The sequence below is a fragment of the Erythrolamprus reginae genome, chromosome 1, assembly GCF_031021105.1.
Source record: "Erythrolamprus reginae isolate rEryReg1 chromosome 1, rEryReg1.hap1, whole genome shotgun sequence".
NCBI lineage: Eukaryota > Metazoa > Chordata > Lepidosauria > Squamata > Dipsadidae > Erythrolamprus > Erythrolamprus reginae.
This window is the reverse complement of record NC_091950.1, coordinates 337,091,403-337,118,956: the sequence shown is the minus strand read 5'-3', so window position 1 is coordinate 337,118,956 and position 27,554 is coordinate 337,091,403. Positions and strand designations below refer to the sequence as shown.

Genomic DNA, 27,554 nt, shown 5'->3' with positions numbered 1-27,554 from the left:
CAACACAAGCGCACGCAACAAATTCAAACTTAATATCAATCGCTCCAAGCTTGACTGTAAAAAATATGACTTTAGCAATCGAGTTGTCGAAGCGTGGAACTCATTACCGGCCTCAGTAGTGTCAACCCCTAACCCCCAACATTTCTCCCTTAGGCTCTCCACGATTGACCTCTCCAGGTTCCTAAGAGGTCAGTAAGGGGCGTACATAAGTGCACTAGCCTGCCTTTCGTCCCCTGTCCAATTGTCTCTCCTTTATCTCATATCTCATATATCTTTTCTTCCTTCATATATCTTCTCCTCTGTTTTTATATCTTCTCTTTATATATAATATTTCATGTCTATTCTCTTCAATATGTATTGTGTATTGGACAAAATAAATAAATAAATAAAAGTAAATAATTTAACACAAATAGACTTCACTGAAGACAATGTTAAAAAAGCAGTATGCAGCCTAAAACCTTCTCTATCAATTGGGCCTGATGGACTATGTGCATACTTCCTAAAAAAGCTCTTCACAGCCACTAAGCTGAACCACTAAGCATAATCTTTGAAAAATCCTTCAAGACCAGTTCCCTACCAAACCTATGGTCACTAGCCACGGTCATCCCCAACTTCAAAAAAAGGAGATCCCAGTCTAGTAGAAAACTATAGACCAATCTCTCCATGGTGTATCACATGCAAAGTCATGGAATCAATCATAAACCAATCCATTACCCTCTACCTAGAAACTAACAACCTACTCTCTAACAAACAATTTGGTTTCAGATAAAAGCTATCCTGTAGCCTGCAACTCCTACACTGCAAAAAACAGTATAGCTGTTTTATATGGACTTTTATATGGTATAGCTGAAGCATCTATGAGGGCTTTCCACCCTCTTACAACTAATTATGGCATTTTACCCCTACCAAGTCCCATGGCATGCCTTTAAGTTGTTCTTAACAGGATTGTCAATGAGAATATATGGAAAATCAAGGTGAATTGAGAGCACTTCAGCATAGCAATAGAGAGCGCCTCTCTGTTAGACTGCAGACCCATTTATCTCATTTCTGTTGACCCTGAAGTGCAGTGGAAGCTCTTTTTCTCTATCTCAAGTTCTTTTAGTTGTAAAGCAATGCCATTGAGCTACAGTCTTTTGTTTAGTAAATGTGTTAATAGTTACATCTGGTAAAGGAACCAATTCATGTTTAGAAGAGGCCCCAGCCCATATTATGTTATCATCCTGCATCAGTGATGATACGGACCTCTTGAAAGTGTCTTTATATAATAGCTTGTAAAAACATTTAAGTATGCCAAAGAGTTATGCATTCAATGGAATTTTTGACATCAGTTTTATGAATAGTAGATTAGAGGTAGTCCTTGATTTACAACAATTTGTGACCATCTGAAGATACAACGGTACTCTAAAAAGTGACTTATGACCATTTATGACACAATAAATACAACATCTCTATGGTCACATGATCAAAATTCAAACACTTATCAAGCAACTCAGATTTATGATGGGATCATGGGATCACCCAGAGCACAGTGACTCAGGTGGTTAGGATGCTAGGTCAGAGGTTAGCAAGCTCGCGTTCAAGTCTCGAGTGCTGCAGTGTGGCAGGTTGTGTCACTTCAGTTCCTTGATGGGGACATGAAAAGAGCCCCTGCGGATGTTCCCCAGGCAACAGTGGTGTCCCTGGCCAATCCTTTCAACCCAGAAGTGGCTTAAATGGTGCCTCCAACACGAATGGGAGAGGAACGTGATCACCTTTTGTGACCTTCTGACAACCATGTCAGAACCATGGATTGTTAACAACCGCAGCGATTCACGTAGCTGTGGGAAGAAAATGGGGCAAAACTCACTTAACTGACTCTCTCAGCAACAGAAATGTTGGATTCAAGTGTGGTCATAAGTCGAGGACTACCTGTATTAAGCTGAAGTATATAATAAATCAGCCATCTATGTTCCTTCAACTTTAAAGAGCTTAAACCATGTTACACAAGCTGTTGTTCAAGTGGCACAAACTCTAAAATCTATTTGTGTGCATAATCATGTTGAAGATGCTTTGAATAATTATAAGATATGTAAATGAGCATTTTTATCGTGATTTGTTTTCTATAGTCTTTAATTTGTAACTGTTCCATTATTATATATTATTATTGTTTGCAGCATGGGCCTAAATTGTCACTATATTTATTTGAATTAATGCATGATCACAAAGATGAATTAACCAAAGAAGAACAGATATCGGTTGGAGCATTCATGAACACATTAAAGCTTTGTGGGTACAAATACATTCCTCTCAATGCTCCACCGAAACCTGACCTCATAAAAGCAATGGAAGAGGTATGTAAATCTATATATAGAATACACTGTATCACTTGATTACATTTATATGATTAACGTATTTGCAAAATTAGATATGAGGCATCTATTGAATTTCCCATTTCAATAGAGAGTTAAACAGTTCTGCATTTCCAAATCAATATGAACATGAATGAGATTCGTTCAAAGACAAGTTTTTCTCCAAATTACCGTATTTTTCAGAGCGTAAGATGCACCTTTGTCCTCCCTAAAAGAAGCTGAAAATTCTACTCTGAATGCAACTTTTTTGAAGTCCCCCCCTCCAGCCCTAACTAGATGCTAACAATCTTCCCAGCTCTTATCCTGCAGGTTCTTTCATTGTTACTGTCTGTGAAGAAGGTTTTTCAAGCTCTATGTCTTTGCAGAGTTTTTTTTTTCATTACTCTAATTTGCCCAAAGTAAGTTTCTGTCCAGCCCTAACAGGTGCTAACAATGTTCCCAGCTCTTATCACTTGCAAGCTCTTTCATTGTTACTCTCTGCTAAGAATGTTTTCCAAACCCTGTCTTTGTAGGTTTTTTTATTGTTCTACTTGCTCTGAATGCTTCTTTCCAGTCCTAACCAGGTACTAACAATGTTCCCAACTCTTACAGGCTTGCAAGATCTTTCATATGAGAGCATATGCACCAAGACAAATTCCTTGTGTGTCCAATCACACTTGGCCAATAAAGAATTCTATTCTCTTGTTACTCACTGCTAAGAATGTTTTCCAAGCCTTAAGTCTTTTCAGACTTTTTTCATTGCTCTAACTTTATTTACTAATGTTTATTTCCAGCCCTAAACAGGTGATAACAATGTTCCCAGCTCTTACTGGATTGCAAGCTCTTTCATTGTTATTCTCTGTGAAGAATGTTTTCCAAGCCCTAAGTCTTTGCTGTTTTTTTCCCATTGCTCTACTTGCTCAGAATTTTTCTTTCCAGTCCTAACCAGGTTCTAACAATGTTCCCAGCTCTTACTGGATTGCAAGCTCTTTCATTGTTACTCTCTCCAAATAAAACCCTAGCCAGGGGATAAAATAATGTGCTGAAACTGACTAGATTAAAGATGCTAGCCAGATGAATATCTAGTAAGCAGATTCTTTTTCCTATTTTCCTCCCCAAACACTAAGGTGTGTCTTATACTCCAGTGCATCTTATACTCCGAAAAATACGATATGTAGTACCAGGTGCTAACAGGTACCAGGTGCTAACAGTAAGTTGTCTCAAAAAAATACATGTAAAAATGAACATACTAGGAAAATATTTGCACAAAACACCATAGTTTTGGGAAAATAAGAGCGGGAAATTAATTGAAGAAAATTATTCACAGAAAGTACATATACAGTACTACCATGTTTTCCTGAAAAATAAGACCCTGTCTTATATTATTTTGAACCCTGAAATAAGTGCTTGGCCTTCTTGCCATGCACTCAAAAGCCCGATTGGGCTTATTATCAGGGGATGTTTTATTTTGGGGGAAACAGGGTAGGAAAATTGCATGCAGATATGCAAAAAGAAGATAATAGGGAAGATGAAAAGGGGATAATAGTAATACAACACTACTGTGTGAGTAAATATCCTTAGACACAAGTCAGTCCTGTGGGAATTATGAGTTCAGCAGAGTGATGGCATGAGGGGAAAAACAAGTTGTTTGGCCATGCAATGCCTTGTAGTGGTGTCCTGTGGAGGCGAGTTGAAACAGTTTACATCCAGGATATGAGAGGGTCTGTACATATTTTTTTCAGCCTTCCTTCTGACCCAAACACTATACAGATCTTCCAAGGAAGATAGGCTGATTGCAATTGTTCTTTCAACAGTCTTAACTATCTGTTGAAGTCTGTACCTGTCCTGGTTGGTTGCTGTACCAAGCCACTATACTTGATATTGCAGCAATATTAAGAAAATAGATGAAAAAGTTAATCACTTTTTTTAAACTGCTTATCAGGACCATAAGAAATACGTGGGTGAAGAAGAGGTGAATAAAGCTGCTTGGGAAAAGATAATGGCCAACAATTGGCAAACGTAAGTTGCTACTGCTTTTAATAAGAATAAAAACAGATGTTGCCTCAACCATTGAGCTTTCATCAAAAGAGGCTCCAGTCTAATTTACTTCCCTCTGAAGATATTGTTGCAGTGTGTTTTGTTTTGTGTGTGTGCATCTTGGCAAAAGCATGGAATAAAAAAAAAGCATACAAAATGCCATGTGCTTCATTATTATACAATGTGGGACGGAAGAGTCAAACATGATAAAATTGCTGTTTCTAGCATCAAAAGCCTTTCTCTTCTTATCCATTTCTTTTCACAGTAGGAAAGCTTCAAAGTCATGCTATGGAATTAAATTATGCTTATAACTGGCATTATCTCAGAAGTTGGTGATTTGAGAAGTTTCTTCTGAATCCTATGACCCATACTGAATCCTAATTTGGAAAAAAAAATCTTTTAACTTTATAGAGGAGACATTTTTGGAGGAGGGGATTGGCTAAACTAAAAGAGAAGAACGGGGGGGGGGGGGAACCCCATTTCCTTAATAAATGGAAAATCCCAACTACAGATTGATATAGTGCTTGCTTGCTTGCTTTGTTCCTTAATGTAAGTGGTGCTGTCCTTTTAAATTGGTTATTTCCATTTAGTCTGTTTCAGCGCTTGGATGCAAAGTCAAAGGAGATTTCTAAAATTGCAGGGGACATTACTCAGGCTGCCTCTCTGTCCCAGGGAATGGAAAGAAAGAAGGTGATTCAGCACATCAGGGGGATGTACAAGACAGACTTAAGTGCCAGCAGACACTGGCAGGAGCTCATTCAGCAGTTTACACATGATAGGTAAGCAGCTATCTTTCTACTTTTCAAAAAAAAATATTAATGGCTGCTGTTACTGCTTAATGAGGGAAAAAAATCTGAGATAGCTGTTTCCATTCATGAAATAGAATTTGATTCACATTCAGATTTGTATTTTGGGAAGGGCAGTTGCAAACATTCACTTGAAACGCTGCCTTTATTTCCCTTAACAAAAGCAAATTCTGCAATTCTTCAGAATCAGTATAGGGTGAGACTGCTACGCACCAAATAACCTTTTCTCTGTTACAGCCTAAAAAATCTGGTCAAGTTATAGTAATATAAAAATAGGGAGGGGGAAAAATCTCACCTATTTCATTCCAAATTAATGAACCACTGAAGCAGGTCAAACTCATTTATTTGGCCTTCGAAATTATCATTTCCATCTTTCTCTCTCCTGAAGGATTGACTGGGTTTTTTATCCCTTATTAGCAAAATTGCATATTATATATGTAATATTTTTAAGCTCATCAGAATGGAATCATTGCTGCATAAAGTGAAATTGGGAAGGTACTTGAGTGGGATTGAATACTTTATTTGGCCAAGTGTGATTAGACACAGAAGGAATTTTGTTATGGTACAGAAATACACAGTATTTATTATTACTTAGATTTGTATGCCGCCCCTCTCCGAAGACTCCGAAGTATACTTGCAAGGCAACAGAGAAAATAATAATACCAATAAAAGCAGGAACTAAAGAAGATAATAAATAATAATGCTATAGCCACATTCTATGGGTTGATTTTGCAGGGCTCTTTGGTATGACCCTGCCTCCTACCCAACATCTTGGCAGCTGGACCCAACCGAAGGACCTAACAGAGAGAGACGCCGCTTGCAGAGGTGCTACTTAACGATTCCAAATAAATACCTCCTCAAAGACAGGCAAAAATTGGAAGGTAAGTTATAGTATTCTTTATGAGTCCAGTTACTTTCTCTAAAAAAAAATTTAAAAGGTAAAGTTTTCTCTTTGTTTCTCAACAGAGGTTCTTAAGTCCCCTCTGGCCTATCTATTTGAAGACAAAACACATTCATCGCACTCTTCTACAGTGAAAGACAAAGCTGCCAGCGAGCATATAAGGTCAGTTCTCGGGAAAGGTCAAAAGCTTTAAAGGGTCAGGGCGGGTTGTGGAAAAAGTAACATAATGCAAGGTCATCAGTACTTATACCCAGGATGCTTAAGAATCATCTGTCTCTAACTAGAAAGCTTCTCACATATTAGGCCTGAGTTGTAGAAATATGAGAGCATGTTGAACAAGTAAATGGAGAAGCACGTATGGGGTGGTCAGGCTAACTTGATTGATCAGACAAAGGCTCAGTTATTACCACATACATATATTTTTTATATATTTATCCTGTGTTAGTAATGCAATTCATTGGACTTAACTGTTTACATTTCCTCCCCCCCACTTGTATTTATGTAGGTATTTACTCTCTCTTTCTGTGTGTGTGTGTTTATGTCTATGTATGTCTATATGTTTATGTATGTCCATATGTATGCGTATGTATGTGTATATCATGTTAATATCTAAGGAATAGATTATAATACAAAAAAGCATTTACCGTGATAAATCGATTAGATTTGAACCCGCACTATGAGATGCAGGGCTCCCATCAGCCAGTCTCTACATCTCAGAAGAAAGGGTATACTAATAACAAAAGATTTAAGTGCCAAAGCCCACTGCAACAATATAGCCAAGAAGGCTTCAAGAGTTGTAAACCTAATCCTACGTAGCTTCTGCTCTGGCAATCTCACACTACTTACCAGAGCTTACAAAACTTTTGCCAGACCCATCCTCGAATACAGCTCATCTGTTTGGAACCCATATCGCATCTCAGACATTAACACCCTTGAAAATGTCCAAAGATACTTCACCAGAAGAGCCCTTCACTCCTCCACTCGAAATAGAATACCCTATGAGACTAGACTTTCAATCCTGGGCCTAGAAAGTTTAGAACTAAGACGCCTTAAACAAGATCTAAGTATTGCCCACAAGATCATATGCTGCAACGTCCTGCCTGTCGGCGACTACTTCAGCTTCAACCACAACAACACAAGAGCACACAACAGATTTAAACTTAATATTAACCGCTCCAAACTTGACTGTAAAAAATATGACTTCAGTAACCGAGTTGTCGAAGCGTGGAACTCATTACCGGACTCCATAGTGTCATCCCCAAACCGCCAACACTTTACCTTTAGATTATCTACGGTTGACCTATTCAGATTCCTAAGAGGTCAGTAAGGGGCGAGTACAAGTGCACTAGAGTGCCTTCCGTCCCCTGTCCTATTGCTCTCCTATATCTCCTATACCTTTCTTCTATTCCTATATCTCTTCTTCTATTCTTTCATTGATATATTCTATTCCTATATCTTCTTTTCTATTATTTCTTAGATATATTTTACTATGAGTATCTCCTCTATAACCTTCATCATGTATTTTACTATGTGTATATTGATATATACCCACTAAAACTCTCATTGTGTATTGGACAAAATAAATAAATAAAATAAATAAATAAAAATAAATAAAATAAGAAACAGGAGGAAGAAGGAAGAAATATTCTCCATGTAAATTTCACATGTGATAATTAGGATCTACCATTCTTGATTTTATATTGCTGTAGTATTTGAATTTGTCATATTTTACTGTATCTCTTTGCAGAGTTAATCGAAGGTGTATAAATGTGGCCCCATCTAGAGAGACCCCTGGTGAATTGTTACTAGGTAAATCTTTTTTACAGTTAACTCTATATTTGGCCAAGCAACCTGGTTTTTAAATACAGGCAGCAACTTTGAGATGAATACTTTTGATACCTGTAAAAATAGCAAATCTAGCTGTTTTCTTCTGAAAACAGGGGATGCACACTGCAGTCTATGGAAAAGATTATTTGGTCCAAAGATGCAATTTAGCCCATAGGAATTTTTCCATACTTTCAAAAATAATCTTCATCTCAGTCTTAAAAGCAGTTTTAGAAGAGAGGAATGTTAATAGGATCAAAGTAGGATGATGGTGACCTTTTTTGAGCTGGGCTATAGTCTCACTTCTGATTGGGTTGCTGTTGATCAGAAGGGAAAATGCTTTTAATGTTGGGTCATATTTGGCGCTTCGTGAATAACTTTATGCTAATCAATGCTTTTTCTTATAAATGTGTAACTTTGAAACTTCAGACTTGTCATTCAGGCTGAGAATAGTTGGCAATGGAATAAGTACAAACTGCTTAAGTGAGATTTGTTTTTAGATTAGATTTGGGTTATCATTTTCTTTTTGTTTTCCACTCTTTTACTACCTAAGCTGTTTTATCTTGTTTGTTGCCTGTTTCTTTGCTCATGGGTAACAGCAACTGAACTAGATTCTCTGTCCAAAAGCTAAAGGGTAAAGCTCCATCTCTGGTAGAGTTAATACCTTCTTTTCACTTATGAATTCTGCTACAGCAGAATTATATTTTACAAATACAGTAATACCTCATGATACGAACGTAATTGGTGCAAGGAGGAGGTTCGTAAGACGAAAGGTTCGTAAGACGAAACATTATTTCCCATAGGAAACAATGTAAAGTCAATTAATCCGTGCAACCAAAAAAAAACGGCTTTCGGCGACTGCTGGGAAGCCGCGCGGCTGTTTTAAAAGGTGACAGCCGGCCTGGGGGGCTTCCCAGCACACCCCGAACCCGAGTTCGGGGGGGGTGCTGGGAAGCCCCCCAGGCCGGCTGCGACCTTTTAAAACAGCCGCGCGGCTTCCCAGCTGTCTCCTGAAGCCGAACGCCAAAGCTGAACTTCCACGTTCGACTTCAGGAGACAGCTGGGAAGCCGCGCGGCTGTTTTAAAAGGTGACAGCCGGGCTGGGGGGCTTCCCAGCAACCTCCCGAACCGAACCCGGGGTTCAGAAAAATTTTGCCTCTTCTTACGAACTTTGTTTGAGTTACGAACTGGCGTTCGGGAGGCTTCTGGGAAGCCCCGCCGCCCGGCTGTCACCTTTTAAAACAGCCGCGCGGCTTCCCAGCAGTCTCCGAACGCCGGTTCGTAACTCGAAAAAAGTTTGTAAGAAGGGGCAAAAATTTTCTGAACCCCGGGTTCGTATCACGAGTTGTTCGTAAGACGAGGGGTTCGTATCTTGAGGTACCACTGTATCAGTTTTAAACTTGTTATCAATATATTTCATTTTTATTTATCACACTTCAAGGCTGGCTGACTCCTTAAGAACTCTTGGTAGCTTACAAAAGGAAAGACAATATACACAGTATTTTTTAAAAATTGCTAACATTGGTTTTGTCATCCATTAGTCCAAAATACAGTGCAGAGAGGCATACTTGAGTATGCCAATGTGATATCCCTGCTTTGTAAGCGGCACTGGTTTACCAGCACCCTTTCAAGTGTGATTCAAAGTATGGTATGGTGTGTGCTCAGCTGGAATGAGCTGAAATGGTCCGGAAAGGATATTGATAAACTAGTGCAGCTTACAAAGTAGGAAGGGTCTATGACAATTGGCTGTGGCCAACTTGCTGCAGCCTCACAACCAACCTGCCATTGCAACTTGCTGTGGCCAGCTTGCTGTCAGGGTTCCAGGTAACATCCACATTTAAATCAGAGTCCAAGTCAAGCCATTCCTCAAAATTCCAATTTATTTCCAGAGCCATCCTGGCACTTCCACTGGGGAACCCGAATCTAAACTTCCCACCTAGTTGAAAGTTCACACGTCTTGCCCCCCACCCACCCCCGACTTGTGACGTTGCCAATTTAGGTTTTACCAGTGTGGCAAGTTCTTCTTCCGCTTCCGCTCAGGTGGTGGACATATGATGGCCTTGAACTTCTCAAAAGAATGCTTTGTGGCTGCGTCTACTCCATCACGAAATCCCAACTTCCCATAAACAGGCCTCCTACAGATAGTGTGGCAAGCCGCTGATTTATTACCGACTTCTGCACTGGCTTGAAACTTGCCTTGGGATAACTCGTTATAGGATAAGAGTTACATTAATATCAAAGAAACGATGGAGTAGAATAGTTAAAGAAAGGAAGCAAAAGGTGGGACAGAATGAAATGTGAATGACAAAATTTAAAATATTTATTTATTTATTTTAAATAATTTAATTTAATTCTTAAATTGTCCCGTGGCACGTTGACCATGACAAGTTGGGCTGCAGCAAGTTGGCTATGGTGAGTTGTCCAGTTATGGTGGTTGGAACACTTTTTGGATAGATTGTTTGTTTGATTGATTGATTGATTCATTCATTCAAAATATTTATATTACTTCTAAACTAATCTAGGAAGCTCTTAATCAAAACGTAAACTATAAAATATTGAAACTATAAAACTAAACCCATTAAAACATTAAAAACAACATGTGTTGGGTTGTTAGCCATTTGCCAATGGTTCTTGTTTTCTTTTATAATTTTATTATATTGTATTTTCTACATAATTTGCCCAGAGTCAGCTTAGAGATGGGCATTACCTAAGTTTCATAAATTAAATTAAATTAAATTAAATTAAACTTATATTTATGTCAATCTTTTGATACCATATATAGGTTAAATATAAATCATGATAACTCTCAATGTATAAATTAAAAATATTTCTTAAATATTTTTCACTTTGCAGGCAAATGTGGAATGTATTTTGTGGAAGACAATGCTTCTGAAATTATTGAAAATTCAGTAAGTAAACATTTTGAATTGCTTTTAAATGATACTTTTAAATATATTTTTATATATTTAATTATTATAATTCAAGCAAAATCTATAATATGGAAGAATCCTAGGAATCGAGACAACTATTTTTATGTGATTTGTTAATGTTAGTAAACATTATTACTTCTAAACATTAGGTAAATTTCATAAGTAGACTTTCTCTGGCATCTGAAAGTATTTGTTAGAAATATTTGTTACTTTATGGTATTTAACATGCATTGAATAATACATTTATTAATACTGACATTTGCCATAAAATGTGAAAATAAAATAATAACAGTAAGAATTTATGCATCTTGTAGCAAAAATATCAAAACATTAAAATATTTCCATGTCAAAGGACCACATTCCTGGTTTTATGATTATGAAGAAGAAAGTTAATTGCTTTGACATGCTGAATTTTCTCTAGAGTTTTCAAGGAGAAACTGAGCCAGCATCATTTTCTTGGACATTTGAAGAAATCAAAGAAGTGCACAAGCGTTGGTGGCAATTAAGAGATAATGCTGTAGAAATATTTTTAACAAATGGCAGAACGTTACTATTAGCCTTTGACAACACAAAGGTAGGTATGCCAGATGGCTATAGAGCAATATTGTATGGAACTTTGTGTAATTTTGTTTTATGTGCATGAAATCAAAAGGAGTCCAGGCAGAGAAAAACTGAGCAGTAGAGCCATCTCTGAATTCCAACCTTTGCTAGTTTGCATGTATGTCTGGAAAAGGAACAATATTTATTTATTTATTTATTTACTTACTTACTTACTTACTTACTTACTTACTTACTTACTTACTTACTTACTTACTTACTTACTTACTTACTTACTTACTTATCTGAATTGAATTGTTAAATTATTCCATGGCACATTGACCATGACAAGTTGGCCAAGGCTGCAGCAAGTTCGCTGTAGTGAGTTGTCCCAGTTAAGGTGGTTGGAACAACTTTTGGATTGATTGATTGATTCATTCGTTTATTCAATATATTTATATGACTTCTAACCAAATCTAGGCACTTCTTAATCATAAATTAAACTATAAAGTATTGAAACTATAAAGCTAAACCCATTAAAACATTAAAAGCAATATGTTTTGGATTGCTGCTGTTGTTGTTGTTATTATTATTATTATTATTATTATTATTATTATTATTATTAATTCGATTTGTATGCCGCCCCTCTCCACAGACTCGGGGCGGCTAACAACAATAATAAAACAGTATACAATAAACAAATCTAATATTTAAAAAGTATCTAAAAACCCATTAATTTAAAACAATTCAACACAAGCATACCATACATAAAAGTATATAAGCCAGGGGGAAATGTCTCAATTCCCCCATGCCTGATGGCAGAGGTGAGTTTTAAGAAGTTTGCGAAAGGCAAGGAGGGTGGGGGCAATCCTAATCTCCGGGGGGAGCTGGTTCCAGAGGGCCGGGGCCGCCACAGAGAAGGCTCTTCCCCTGGATCCCGCCAAACGACATTGTTTAGTCGACAGGACCCGGAGAAGGCCAATTCTGTGGGACCTAACCGGTCACTGGGATTTGTGCGGCAGAAGGCAGTTAGTCATTTGCCAGTGGTTCTTGTTCTCTTTTATAATTTTATAAAATATTTGCATTCTTTTAAGTGAGTCACTAAGTGCCTCAATGACTTATTAAAAGAATGCAAATGATAAGCTGTCAGAAAGGATTATAAATCCTTCCATTTCCCACCTTCCAGTCAGAGCTGAAGAAGCTTCTTGGATGAGAAGTGAAATGTCTTTAAAAAAAAACCCTTTTACCTTTTGAAAAAGTACTTTTGGAACAACATGACCTGCATGACTGAGAATCTCCATAGATGTATAGTATGAACAGGTTTGTGGACAAGCATGCATGTATAGGTAGTCCCCAGCCTATAACCATTTATTCAGCGACTGTTCAGCAATAACAACAGGACTAAACAGATGGTGGTTATGACTGGTCCTCCACCTTCTAGCCACCCTAGCAGCCCCACAATCATGCAGTCATGATCTGGGCCCTTGACAACTAACTCACACTTAAAACTATTTGCAGTTCTCCACAATCACATGATTGTCTATTTCAGTCTTCCCAGAACATCATTAGGGAAGCTGACAGAGAAGATTGCAAGTCGCTGAGATCAGTCTTCTCCTTCTCTATTATGGCTGCATTGCTTAGTGATAGAAATTCTGGTCCCTGTTTGTTCCTTCCTTCCTTCCTTCCTTCCTTCCTTCCTTCCTTCCTTCCTTCCTTCCTTCATCCATTCAATTTTTTTATGCCGTCCTTCTCCTTAGACTCAGGGCATCTTACAACATGTTAGCAATAACACTTTTTAACAGAGCCAGCATATTGCCCCCACAATCTGGGTCCTCATTTTACCCCCAGGATGGAAGGCTGAGTCAACCTTGAGCCATTGTCATTGTAAGTAAAAGACTTACCTGTATGCAATTTATTTTGGAAAGAAGACAAGAATCATGAGACTATATATCAAGAGGCATGAAGATATGTATGTATTACTCTGGCGGCACTTCTAAAATAATCAATGACTCTTCAAATATATTGAAAATGTCGTATTTTTTTTAAAAAAATCATGATTTAAGGCTGAGTAAAAATGTTCTTTGTTTCTTTTTAGGTGCGGGATGATGTGTACCACAATATTCTAACAAATAATCTTCCTAATCTCTTGGAGTATGGCAACATTAGTGCATTAACCCACCTGTGGTATACTGGACAGATCACTAATTTTGAGTACCTCACTCATTTAAATAAACATGCTGGCCGTTCCTTCAACGATCTCATGCAGTATCCAGTATTTCCCTTTATACTTTCCGACTATACTAGTGAAACGTTGGACTTAAATGACCCCTCTGTTTATAGGTAAAAATAAAATTGGATTGCCTTTTAAAATGATTTACTAGCTATATCACTTTCTGTCAAATTCACATATGGTAATGTGGGGGAGGGAATGATTAGATTGCATTGTTGTGTTCCTTAAGTTCTGGAATTGATGAATTGTAACATTGATGTGATTTCAGAAATTTGATCAAGCCAATAGCTGTACAGTCAAAAGAAAAGGAAGATCGTTACGTGGACACTTACAAGGTACTGAAATATTTGAGTTCATATCGTTCATATTTAGAATCAAACAGGTTTGTGTGTGAGAGAGAGAGGGAGGGAGAGGGGGGATGGAGAGAGAGAGACAGAGGCACACGCACACACACACACAGAGAGAGAGAGAGAGAGAGACAGAGAGAGAGAGAGAGAGAGAGAGAACAGTATTAATCTATGAAGTTCGTTTTGTGTTCTGCTAACTACCTGCCTGATTATTTAAATGAGGAAAACAAAATAAAATATTCAATATTCCTCCTCATTCTAATTTTTGATAAGGGATAATTGTCTTCTCAAGTAATCATCCTTGTGGGAACCACTTTTCTTTGTTGCTACAGCTTAGAGTCCACCCATTTTGGCGGCTGATGAGTTAGTTTCAATTATTAGCTGCTTTGGTAGTAATATTACTTGGTAATCTATGAAAATATCAATGATTTATGTACTTAGCAGCTGAAGAAAATCTTTTCAGATTTCCTCTTTGTGACTGTCCTGAATGAAATGTTCATTGCATGATGTCTTCAGTGACACTGTTAATGGTCTCTTTAGTCCTGATCACATTCAGTTTTTATATCTGAAGTTTAATCTTTTTTATACAAAGGGAATTACTTTTTTAAACTTCCATTTTAATCATGTTGATTGATAAATAGACTTTAAAATTAGCAGTCCAAAAGTAAGATTAAGTAACCAGTTCACTATATTGCTAATTTAAATAGCAGCATCTGTTTAGTATTGCTGTACACAAGTATCATTTGTGAGCATTTGAAGTTACACTAGACTTCACCAAGGTTACTTATGGCCTGGATTCAAAGTTATGAAGACTTTAATTCTGTTTTTTCTGCTGCAGTACCTAGAAGAAGAATATCGTAAAGGAGCTAGAGAAGATGATCCAATGCCTCCTGTACAACCATATCATTATGGATCACATTATTCAAATAGCGGAACAGTTCTTCACTTTCTGGTTAGAATGCCTCCTTTCACAAAGATGTTTTTAGCTTATCAAGGTACATTTTCCTATGCTGTAAATAATTTTAATTTACTAGCTTTGAATAGACAGTATTTGGATAGTTGCAGAACCAATAAACTATTACAAATACTTATTTTGATTCTTTTTTTACAATCCTTGGAAATAGAAGTGCTGAAATTTATTATGAGTGTCTGCACCAGTAAAAGTGCATGCAGATAACATACAGAATTAAATGTATTCCTTGTTGATCACCAAATATTTAAGTGTGATGTATTAATTTCTAATTAATTGAATCTTGTGTCATCATTTTCAGATCAGAGTTTTGATATTCCAGACAGAACTTTCCATTCTACTAACACAACCTGGCGCCTTTCATCCTATGAATCCATGACTGATGTAAAGGAACTCATCCCAGAATTTTTTTATCTTCCTGAATTTTTAGTTAACAGGGAAGGTATGCTTCAAAAAGACATTGCTGTGATTTTTTAGAATCCATCCAGCATTCAATCACACAATGCTGGAATTGTTGAATCTTGGGCTCATTTGGTAGATTGCAGATGGAATGGGGGAAAAAAAATACTTGACTCATGTGAGGGGGTGAAAAGAAAAAAATGGAGATGGACACATTACATTCAGGAATCAGGTCCAGGTACAGGATGGAAAGTATACTGGCTGCATTAGTTTGTTTGTATTGTGCTCCAGTCGTTCCATTCTTTCCTTTCATTCCTTCAGTAGGCGTTTCTAATCAGTGGTTGTAGGTAACAAGAGATTAGCCCAATGGCCTGCCTATGCAGAGTGTTGCAGAACTTGGTTCTCTCCACCCTACTTTTTAATCTTAGCTACTGGAACAGGTCATTAATTAGTTTAGGGTGCAGCATCTTGTATATTGCCACCCACACAATGTAGTTAGCATCTTGTTTCAGAGCCTGAAAGGTATTGGGTATGATTGGGAAGTAATCTGAGGTTGAATCAAAGCAAGATGAAGTATTATCCATTCACAAGGTTCTCTGCTAGCTCTGGCCTTTTTTCTCAGAAGTGGGTACTACCCTCCAGGGAAGCAGATCCATAAATCAGGAGGACTTCCGGACTTAGATCTACTGCTGAAAGGAAAGTGAGGTTTTTGATGCAAAAAGGTTTTTACACAGTTCCAACTACTATACTTATGACTGTTCTACCTGAAGTAGAACATTCCCTATAGTTCCCCACTATCGTGAAATTGGTGGCGGTGTGTGTGTGTTGAGGCCAGGAGGGGCTTCTCTAAAATGGTCTCCATATTAGACCCACCCTCCCTGAATAAAAATGGTTCCAATATTGCTCACCTTCTGGAAGCAAGTTAAGATACTAGTATTTATATTGCTCCAGTTACATAGTAGGTTTTATTGTTTTATTAATGTTATGATGTTGTTATTGTTTATTTTGTTTTCTATATACTGCTGGGGTGGTCATATAGTTAGAGTGATCCACAAATCTAAAAAAATAACACAACAATGGAACTTCAACTGTTGGTAAACAAAACATAGATCTCGACTGTTGTGTTGAACTTGATATCTAGTCCTAGGTCAACTGCACCATTATTATTACGGAAAAACATTGTTTAAAAATGGATCTATAATTGATTCAAAATGTTTGGTTCATTCATAATAAACTGTAGATTGGTTAAAAAAGAAGTTTTCCTGGAATAAGTGAGAAATAGGAGAAGTGCACAAGTTCAAAATTCACTTTCAGATTTAAAGCTGTATGGAAACTATGCAATGGATTTTAATCAATTATTAATGTAAAATTTTAGAGAACGGAATTTTGCAACTATTGCTCTGAGTTGGTTTTTTTAAAAATATGGTTTGAAGATAAAAATGAACGTTTATATTTAGATTTAAGCCAACTAATATGAATTGTTTCTGTTTGTAGGTTTTGATTTTGGGATACGTCAGAATGGTGAAAGAGTGAACCACGTGAACCTCCCACCCTGGGCTCGAAATGATCCAAGATTATTTATCCTGATCCACCGTCAAGCTTTAGAGTCTGACCATGTTTCCCAAACCATCTGCAACTGGTTTGATTTAGTATTTGGGTATAAACAAAAAGGCAAGACCTCCGTTCAAGCTATTAATGTCTTTCATCCTGCTGTAAGTATACTTAAAAAACAAAACAAAAACATTTGCCTCTCATTCAATAACAGTATTACGAGGGATCCAGGCTTATCTAAAATGTAACATATTCCCATTCTTGTTTGGAAATTCCTACCAAAGTCCAGTACATGTGTCTCCTATGTGTTAAGGTACTTTATTAGGCTGCAACCAACCCACTGGTATATCAAGTGGTTAGTTCAAAAGTATCACTGTTTTCTTTTCATTAAAAAGAAAACAGAAAACAGAAAAACTATCACTGCTTTCTTTTCATTAAAAAGAAAAAAGAAAACAGAAAATTAGGTATCAGTCATATGTTGCTGAAGTTTCTGAATGATCTCTTCAGTTGTTTCTTGGCCCTCAATAATGAATAGCAATTGTCCAGCATCCCTTTTTAGGATGTGTTAGATAGAGTTGGAATTATTGTGTCAGATCCTGTTTCAGAATCCGACTGGATACTCGAGATGATACAAATGAAGACTGTGAAGAAGTCAGGCAGAATCAACATTAACAATCTTGGTCCAGTTCCTAATAAATGTCATTCCCTAAGGCAGTGTTTTTTTTAACCTTAGGAGTTTTAAGATGTCTGGACTTCAAGTCCCAAAAGTCCACGTCTTAAAAGTTGCCAAAGTTGAGAAATACTACCCTAAGGCACCCATAGCAGTATCAGTCCTACAATCAAGTGAAGATGCTCACATTAAGGTGTAGATGGCTTCTATTGTCATAAAAAATAAAATATTTTAGAGTGACTAAATTATAGGAGGATCAAAGGTAAATTTGCTGAGGTTCAAAGGCTGGGAGATACAGGGTGTTTCTTGTGTTAGTGCTTTAAATGTGGAACTTACCATTCTTTCCTTCTGCTTTCTGGATCTTTTTATTTTAATGATAACTGAACCAAGAGGAAGTCAGAAGAACTGCTGTTAGCTTGGAACTTTGATGCTACTATTTTGCCTTAGCTGTAGAGTATACTTGCTCTGCTGCTTAATTTTTTTTATTTAAAAAGTTTTATGTGTGCCAATCCGATGTAATGGTTAAGGTTTTGGACTAGAAATAGGGAGACTCTGAGTTCTAGTCCTCCCTTAGGCAGAAAAATCAATTGAATGCCTTTACTCTAGTTATTTTTCTCTCAGCCCAACCCACTTCAAAGGGTGTTTGTCGTGGGGAAAACAGGAAGAGAAGGCATTACTTACACTACCGTGACTTTTTAGAACAAGAGAAAACATAAATTTACTAACAGGAATATATCCTTGTCCTAAGAATGAATTTTTCTCTTATCCTTTAATGAATACACATGCTTATACATGTACAGTACATAGATATAATTTGTTTGTTTCTGATTCACATTTTAGACATATTTTGGAATGGACGTGTCAGCTGTTGAAGATCCAGTCCAAAGAAGAGCTCTGGAGACTATGATAAAAACATATGGGCAGACTCCTCGCCAGCTGTTCCACACAGCCCACGTCAGCAGATCAAAACCTGTGGAAGGAGAGCTCCCTGCTGCAATGGGATTGTTAGTGCAGTTTGCTTTCAGAGAAACAAGGGAGCAGACGAAGGAGATCGTCTATCCAGTACGTTTCACAATGCTACTGTATTCATTATATAACAGGACTTGTTCTTGCAACATATTGCAATGTCTCACACACACACACACACACACCATACATATACACATGTAGACTGACACACTATTTGTCTATCTTTCCATTTATCTCTTATTACTTTTGTAATGGTGGGAGGATCTTGGGTGGAGAATATCTGTAGAGAAATCGATATTGTTTTTAAAGTTTTTGTTAAAGTGTCTGTCAAGGTTGTGTGTTACCTAAATACTGTACTTCTTTTCTTTCAATAAGCCTTTTTTCTGGTTTGGAACAGCATCCAGTAATTCTTCCTGCTTCAGATTCCTTGTTCATTTTATGCTCATATACACTGCTCAAAAAAATAAAGGGAACACTTAAACAACACAATATAAGTCCAAGTAAATCAAACTTCTGTGAAATCAAACTGTCCACTTAGGAAGCAACACTGATTGACAATCAATTTCTCATGCTGTTGTGCACATTCAACATTGTACAGAACAAAGTATTCAATGAGAATATTTCATTCATTCAGATCTAGGATGTGTTATTTGAGTGTTCCCTTTATTTTTTTGAACAGTATATATTTCTACAAGAACAGTTATCCGTGTTTCCCAATGGAGAAGTCAAGAGCTGATACACACACAAATACACACACACACACACACACACACACACACACACACACACACAAACACATTGAATTAAATGAATGCTTTAAAAGTAGCATTGGTCTTCAAATACTGTTACTCAATTTCATCAGAAATAAGTTTAATCAAAGACCCAACCACATTCTTAAAACTCAGAAAATAAAGATAGCATTATGATCCAGCTTTATTAAAACTTCAGACCTGAGTTAGATGTAATAGTCCCAGTCTGATACCATGGCTTCCTCACATTTGGATTATGGGTGACCTTTCCCAAATCATTAAATAATGATTTAATAGACTGCCATTGTCAATTGTGAACCATTCAAGAAGATTCCCTGTCCACTGCACAACAAATGACATAAATAGCATGACCAAAAGCATCAAGAGAAAAGCATTGAGATAAAAGCAGGATATTAAATGGATAAATTAAGTTAAACTAAACTAATTCAACTAAATTAATTAAAATATATAGGTAATCAATGGATCCCCAATTGCGCATGGCAGCCATTTTTACCCACATGCAGTGTTAGATTCTGATGTTGACTTGCACAAACATATGAACATCCTTCCTTTCTTCCAACAGACATGGGGGGAGGATGGAGGGGAGATGGAGTTAGAGTAAGAGATAACTGAACTGGAAAGGGTAGAAAAGAGAGAGTGGAGAAATAAAACTGGAGGGAAATGAAATGAGAGGCAAATACAATTGGACAGCAAATAAAAGAGAGAAACTGTATTTAAGTATTATTAAAAGACTATAGTTTTAAATTAATCAAACAACTCTTCCTAAGTAGCAGCTTATTTTCAAAGGCTGATATCATTTGTTGTAACAATGGTGGTGTAGTTATCTGCCCCAGTTATTTTTGTCCTCAATGGCTTCTTTAATGCAAATTGGCCAATTTCAGAGGACTCCTAGGTCTGTGCAACTCATCAGAATGGATGGAATAGATGAGGACACACCTGTTGCAATACCTGTCTCTAACCTTTTCTCTGGGATCACATGGCCCTGTGCCAGGGAAAGGCGTGTTTGGTAAAGATTCAGGCCCAGGTGCTGTATTAGCCCATCGCAAGCTCTGGAGCACGTTTTGTGCTTTCTAATGAGAAGCACTATGCAATCCTAATAATTGCCCCTAGTTCAGGGGTCTCCAGCCTGGGCAACTTTAAGACTTGTGGATTTCAACTCCCAGAATTGAGAACTCTTGAGACCTGAAGTCCACAAGTCTTAAAGTTGCCAAGGTTGGAGACCCCCTGCTCTAGTTCACAAGTAAGTGTTTTGGAGAAAACCTGGATCTTCTTGGATTCTCTAACAATTTCATTAGAAATAAAAAGACATTAAATCTGGTATTTAAAAATTGTTTTAAAATGAGGCCACTGACTGCTGTTTTGTTTTGTTTTAGAGTCCTTTACCTTGGATCAGAGGCTTAAAATGGGGGGAGTATGTAGGTTCTCCCAGTGCCCCTGATCCACTTGTCTGCTTTAGCCAGCCACATGGAGAAAGATTTGGCTCCTTGCAGGCTTTACCAACTAGAGCAATTTGTGGTTTGTCCCGAAAGTTCTGCCTTCTGATGATCTACAGCAAAGAGCAAGGTAAGGACTTTAGTCCTAGCAGAAACATTGGAAACCAGAGTTCAAAAAAAGGCCATAGAAACATAGAAGATTGACTATGACTAAAATTATCCTCTTTATCTATTGGTTCAAACATCCAAATATGACAAATGAGTTATTGAGGCCCACACTTATATTGCTATGTGGTGTAATTGCTGTCGAGATCTTAAATTGGATAGAAAGTTTGTGAAATGGCTCTGACAGGAGCTATAGCAATTCTGACAACAACTGTAGAAACATCTGCAATGAAGTGGCTCAGCAGATGTGATAAAGGTTATTTCTGCTCCATGTTGAAATTATTGCTCTTAGGTAGCTTCCTGTAGAGATGGCTCACACATGTTTTGGATCCCACAGGAATCAATTACCATATAAATAATGCAATTCTGTTTTATTATGGATTCATTAGGCAACAAAAACATGAGGAAACTTAAGGACTTCAACATTTTTTTCTTGTTATGACAAGTTCGTTGCTTCAGATTTTAACAGGGAATATGGAAAGCTTATCTTCTTATGAAGAGCACATTATTTAAGGCTTTAATAGGTTTGTAAAACAAGATTGTTAAAATAACAGTGATCTTAATAGTAAAAGAAGAAATTCCAGTGTTTGCTTTAAAAAAAATACATGATAGAATACCTTGAAATGTCAACTGAATTCTAGTTTTATTGCAGGTGTTAGAAGCATGCATAGTACAGATATCCAGTGGTCAGCCATCCTGAGTTGGGGATATGCAGATAATATTTTAAGGTTAAAAAGCAAGCAAAGTGAACCTCCAGTAAACTTTATACAGAGTTCACAGTTTCACCAGGTAAGACTTGTTAATTCTCTTTCTGCTCAACTAACGTAGCTTATGGATGGGTGGGAGAAGGATGGGAAAGCAATAAAGTCTGCTTTAGATTTTTATTCTAGTCTAATAAATCACTGTTAATCAAATCGAGAATGAACCTTATAACTTTGCTACAAGCTCCCTGCTAAATGCTTGTAATGTCATAATCCATAATTTAATTTCTTAATAATGGAAATGATTAAGTATATGCTAGTGTTATTATAGCACAATGCAGAAAGAAAACAGAAGGCAATCCATACAGCTACAATTAGTCATCAGTAGGATGTGAGCTTTTATGATATTGAGCTTGTTTAATCAAATACATTAAAGGATGAATGTTCCTAGTTGCAAACAAAGAGCCAGCTGTTGTTTTTCCTGCTTCTCATCAATCACACTATTCATAAGTGTTTTTGTTACCCTGTCCACAGAATTGTAGAATGTAGGTGTGTATGGCCTTTGATCCAGGCAAATTAATACCATAATAAACTGCTCTTACATTTATGCTACTCCCTGACTTTCTTAAATCTGTGTTTGCTTTGATCCTATCCAAATAAAGTTGCTACTTTATGGTTATTATACTATCAGACTTAGAGAATCACTGCTCACTTTAGTAGTCAGCAGAAAAGGATTCCCCATCTGAATTAACTGGGAAAAACTATTTGATTTTAAAGTCCAGTTACTGTACATGTATTATACATGATACCAGCATTATATCAAAAGCTTGAGCTGCAGAATTTAGAGTTGCGGTTTTCCATCTGTTACTTAGAAAGCTTATTTCCAGCACCCTTATAACTTTCTTGTGTAGTTTGCTAGATTATGCAGACTAACTAGAGTAGGAGAAAGTTTAGTTGTATATTTGAGTCAATGCTGTTAGATTTGTAACCTGATTTTTGTAAGCATGGCTGTGTGTCATGGTAATGTTGACCAGCTGACCAGCTAATGTAAGACTGTAAACTGAAATGCTAATGCAATGGGAATGAGTCAGCAGGATTATTGCCAGTTCAAGAAGCTATCTATATAAGTGTTGTGGTCCACCAGCAGCCTGTGCAGTTGGCAATAGGGTCGAACAGTGAGGAGACTGGGGAGGAATCTGGGCCATGCCTGGAGTCTGGAGAAGGCTCGGTGCCAAAAGGCAGGAATTCAACCAGGGCCATTGGGGAGGTGTGTTCTGCCTCCAGAACCTCCAGAGGCCGACATGAGCAAGGAAGAACAGGAGGAGCCTGTTCTCAATGTGCATGTGTGCAGAGCTGCCAAAAGGCAAGAACAGTTCCAGAGGAGAAGGACTACTCTGGAGTAAGGCTTGGGAATAATTGGCCCCTCCCATAGGCTGTATAAATCGAGAACACAAAAGGGTTCGGTGCAGGAAGCAACTCAGTTCATCCCTAGATCTCGTCATTGCAACTGAAGACTCAGTTTTGTTTCTGTTTGAATTTTTCAAGTCTTTCCTGCAAATTGGTCTTTGGCAGTTTATTTATTTATTTATTGCACTTATATGCCGCCCCTCTCCATGGACTCGGGGCGGCTCACAACATTTCAATAAACAATACAATATATAAAACACTTAACAGAAATAATTAATTTAAAAATTATCTTAAAAAGCTAAACATTAAAAAAAAATCAAACATTCACATGCATACTACCACATCCTACACATTCATTGGGCAGAGGCTGGGGTCTAGTGGCCCCAAGCCTGATGGCATAAATGCATTTTCAGATTCTTACAAAAGGCAAGGAGGGTGGGGACAGTGCAAATCTCTGGGGGGAGTTGATTCCAGAGGGCTGGGGCCCCTACAGAGAAGGCTCTTCTCCCTAGACAATGACATTGTCTAGTGGGACCTGGAGAAGACAACCCTGTGGGACCTAACCGGATGCTGGGATTCGTGCAGCAGAAGGTGGTCCTGCAAGTATTCTGGACCGATGCCATGTAGAGCTTTATAGGTCATAACCAACACATTGAATTGGGTCCGGAAACCAATTGGCAGCCAGTGAAGATCAAGTCTCGTGTGTGTTTGTGTGTGTGTGTGTGAGAGAGAGAGAGAGAGAGAGATCTGCTTTTCCTTGAAAATACTTTAGTCGGGCTTGTTTTACTTTCTTTGGACTCTTATCTGCTTTTCCCTGAAAGACTTTAGTTGGATTTATTTTGCCTTGCTTGGACTTACGGCGACTGCTAATGATCATAGCCGTTGCAGCCATATAATGCAGCCGTTATAATAAAAGAGCTTGTGAGACATCGTTTGTGCAGTTTTATTTCATTAAGAAAGCCTAGGTCAGAACAATAAGGGAGGAGGCCATGAGGGGGCGTCTCTCCCTCTCCTCCTGTATCTCTCCTTGAGTATCACTCTCCTGGTCGTGTTCTATCTGCATTGTAATTCTCCATGTAGAGTTGAAGATTGATTGATTGCCTGATATGTGCTTCCCACGTGTATATATGACTTGTATATAAACCACTGTTTGTAAGACAAACCTCTATGTACTGTATTTTGCTCCTGGGTTGTCTCAAAATAGTCACACTGCACTCTCTGACACTGGCTCCCCGCCCCCCAAGTTCAGGAGTGGAATGAGTTCAAGAGCAAAACAGCTGAAAACAAAACAAAGCGTTTTTCTTCAAATGTATCTGTTTTTAATGTATTGGCGGTCTCTGAGATGAACAGAAGATAAAGCATAAATACTGTTTAAATGTCTCACCTTTTTTTTTATCTAAGGTCACTAGTTGTGCCTGGGTGCCAGACAGCTGCCAACTTTTTACTGGAAGTAAATGTGGAGTTATCACAGCGTATATCAACAGATTCACTAGTAGCACTGTAAGTATATGAAATGAAGGATATAACTATTTAAAATCTGGATGTAGTTTACTTGAATTAGTTTACCTAATATAATCCTACTATCCTAATCTTAGATTTTGTGTCTTTCTTCACCATCCATCAGCTAAATTATTAAATAATTTGATTTCACTTTTTTATTTTGCCAAACATACCAGTTTTATTTGAAAAGCTAGATTAAAGTTTGGATATCTTATAAAATAAATGTTTAACTTACCTCTGCCATTTTGCCATTTTGATAATATTTGTATATGTATATTATTTGTATATGAATACGCGTATGTATATGTATATATCCTTTTCATTATCAGCAAAAATATGTTGCGCGCGCACACACACACACACACACACACACACACACACATATGCTGCAGCTATCATTTTACCTACATATATACATGTACATATGTATAGCCACCAAATATTGCTCCTTTCAAATATTAGCTTGAAATATAAATGTATAATAAATAATCTAGTTAGGATTCTCTTAACTTTCAAGTATTTTGGCCTTATCTATTACCCTAAAAATAAGCAAACCTATGGGCTACATGGCACTCAGTTCCATTTTGCAGGATCCCAAAACCTTCCAGGATCATATTTGTTTGTTTCTCTTTATTTATCAGCTAGATTTATATGGCCGTACTATCAATGTATGACTCAGAATCATATATGAAACCACAATCGTTATAAAGGATGAGAATCAAGTTTTGCCCATAGCAAAATTTAGCAAAATAGTTGTTACACCACAGTGGGGTTCTTCTAATACTGACACCTTAATAGGTAATAATCAGCACATTGAATTGCACATGAGGGTCTAGTGGAAACTAGTGAAATTCCTTGAGAAGTATTACAATATCTAGGTCAATTGAGGCATCCATGTTACTGCATTCTAGACTAGTTGCAATTTTCAGATGACCTTCAAGAGCAGCACTATTTATTTATTTATTTATTATTTAGCTTTGTATGCCGCCCCTCTCCGCGAACTCGGGGCGGCTCACAACAAAAAATATAAACAATCGTAGAAATCCAAATAAATTCAATAAATTTAAGTATTTAAAATAGTTTTAAAAAGAACCCCACTATATTAACAAGCACACACACAAACATACCATACATAAATTGTACGTGGCCGGGGGAGGTGTTTCAGTTCCCCCATGCCTGACGACAAAGGTGGGTTTTAAGAGCTTTACGGAAGGCAGGGAGAGTAGGGTCAGTTCTAATCTCCGGGGGGAGTTGGTTCCAGAGGGCCTATCTAGAGCAAGGCTGTCAAATTCATGGGCAACGGGCTGTATGTGTCACGTGCTGGCCGTGCCCACACCTGGCTTAGCGAGGGGGGGAAGTCCCCATACATCATGTGATGCTGCTCTGATGACGTGAGTTTGACACCCCTGATCTAGAGTATGTCACAGTAATCCAAACAGTGTGTGATCAACGCATGAGTGACAGTGAATAGGTATAGGCCGAATTGTCACAAAAGATGCATTTGTGCAAAAAATCCTCTAGTCTTGACTACCATCTGCAGGAGCCAGGAATCTAGGAACAGATTCTGAGTTGTGCATCAATGTTACCCCATTCAAAGTCAAAGGTAGTAAATTCTCAGCTCAGGACTGAGGATGGGAAGGGGAAACTGACATATTTCACTCCATTCAGGCAGTGGAGGAGAAGCTTTATATATGTTTCCTTTCTGAGCTCTTGATTGTATCTTTTAAACAGTGCTATGTTGATGGCTTTTGATAGCTGATCTGTTCGAATAGCAAGCTTCCAGGAAGGAAACAAAAAGCTAGAATGCATCTTTTATGGCAGATAACACCCACAAACACGGAACAACACATTAGACAAGCCATCAGGGAAGAGGCAATATTCTAATCAAGAAATTATCAGGGAAGTAACACAACCCCCTACCAAGACTGGCAGAGCAAGGCATTATATATAAACAGCCAGCAAATCCCACTTTCTCTTGTATGTATTATGTTATCTAGCCTGGTAATGAAATATCTATAAGAAACCAAGCAAAAATCAAGCAGTTCAGTTCTGATCTACATATATTTCTTCTATTATACATCTAGAGTCCATTTTAATAAATGTGGTTTTACTTCTGATTATTGCACTGAAAGCCATAAGATTCTCTTTGTGACAACTGAAGTCACACTTTGAATTTTTGTTTGGGTTAGGAATTCCTCAGCCAGGTTTTGCGTTACACAAATGAAAAGGGATTTTATCAGGTTAAGTCATTGTTCTCTGATTTAGAAATGAGACGATCCTTATATGAATTTATATGTGAAATATGCTGTTGTTAAGTGATTTGGAATGGAAATAATCTTTACATTTTTTAATTTTTAAAAGTCTCCTTATTCCCCTGGTTAAACAGTTTGTTGGGGGATTCCATAATCTGAAAGTAGTACTTTCATAATAGCAGTACTTTTTCCAAGTAAACTATTGCAACCCGGACTTTGCTTTGGTTTATCAATATTTTAGTTAGTTAGTTAGTCAGTGTGGTAAATGAGAACATTTGTGTCACTGTGGTTCAGTTGTAGAACCTTGGATTGCCTTTCTCAGGAGCTTCTGGACCACATAGAGCACAGGTCCCCAACCTTTCTGGCTCTATGGACCGGTGGTGGTGGGAATGTCGAGGGAGAAGACGGGATGGTTTCGCCACTTGTGCAAATGCAGCTTTTGTGCGCATGTGTGCTTGCCTGCCATTTGCGCAGCCTGGTTCCCGACAGGCTGTGGTCTAGTACTGGGCCATGGATTGGGGGTTTGGGACCTCTGATACATAGTATTAAGACATTCATGAACTGGGAGAGCCAATTATAACAAGGTTAGCCAATGAATAGGCATTAGCAACTGAGTCAGCCAATAGGAGATAATCACTTCTGAGTATGTGCAAAGAATTGAAACTGAAACTAGGAAGGCTGGGCATGGCTCAGTCCACTGCTCTCTTGTAATCTCTGTGCTTGTCCGTTGCTGAAATAAAACTAACTGTCCTCTGTTATCTGTAACTGCTTGAAGAAGAACTCTGCTTAGGGCATTGTAAATTCATCATACTATGTTTATAAATAAAT

At 37.6% G+C, this 27,554-nt stretch overlaps 1 protein-coding gene across 3 annotated transcripts in view; it reads left to right on the top strand.

Moving 5' to 3' along the window:
* Nucleotides 1-27,554, top strand: part of LYST (lysosomal trafficking regulator) — a 128,446-nt gene that overhangs the window by 83,795 nt on the left and 17,097 nt on the right. For all 3 annotated transcript variants that reach the window (XM_070733990.1, XM_070733989.1, XM_070733991.1), the window contains 17 exons: nucleotides 2,154-2,330; nucleotides 4,270-4,346; nucleotides 4,955-5,143; nucleotides 5,906-6,051; nucleotides 6,137-6,233; nucleotides 7,819-7,880; nucleotides 10,749-10,804; nucleotides 11,247-11,399; nucleotides 13,458-13,702; nucleotides 13,861-13,927; nucleotides 14,778-14,934; nucleotides 15,211-15,351; nucleotides 16,803-17,020; nucleotides 18,370-18,591; nucleotides 20,642-20,831; nucleotides 21,519-21,655; nucleotides 24,376-24,474. In XM_070733990.1, the coding sequence (XP_070590091.1) occupies nucleotides 2,154-2,330; nucleotides 4,270-4,346; nucleotides 4,955-5,143; nucleotides 5,906-6,051; nucleotides 6,137-6,233; nucleotides 7,819-7,880; nucleotides 10,749-10,804; nucleotides 11,247-11,399; nucleotides 13,458-13,702; nucleotides 13,861-13,927; nucleotides 14,778-14,934; nucleotides 15,211-15,351; nucleotides 16,803-17,020; nucleotides 18,370-18,591; nucleotides 20,642-20,831; nucleotides 21,519-21,655; nucleotides 24,376-24,474 (2,433 nt within the window). The remainder of the gene's footprint in view (nucleotides 1-2,153; nucleotides 2,331-4,269; nucleotides 4,347-4,954; nucleotides 5,144-5,905; nucleotides 6,052-6,136; nucleotides 6,234-7,818; nucleotides 7,881-10,748; nucleotides 10,805-11,246; nucleotides 11,400-13,457; nucleotides 13,703-13,860; nucleotides 13,928-14,777; nucleotides 14,935-15,210; nucleotides 15,352-16,802; nucleotides 17,021-18,369; nucleotides 18,592-20,641; nucleotides 20,832-21,518; nucleotides 21,656-24,375; nucleotides 24,475-27,554) is intronic.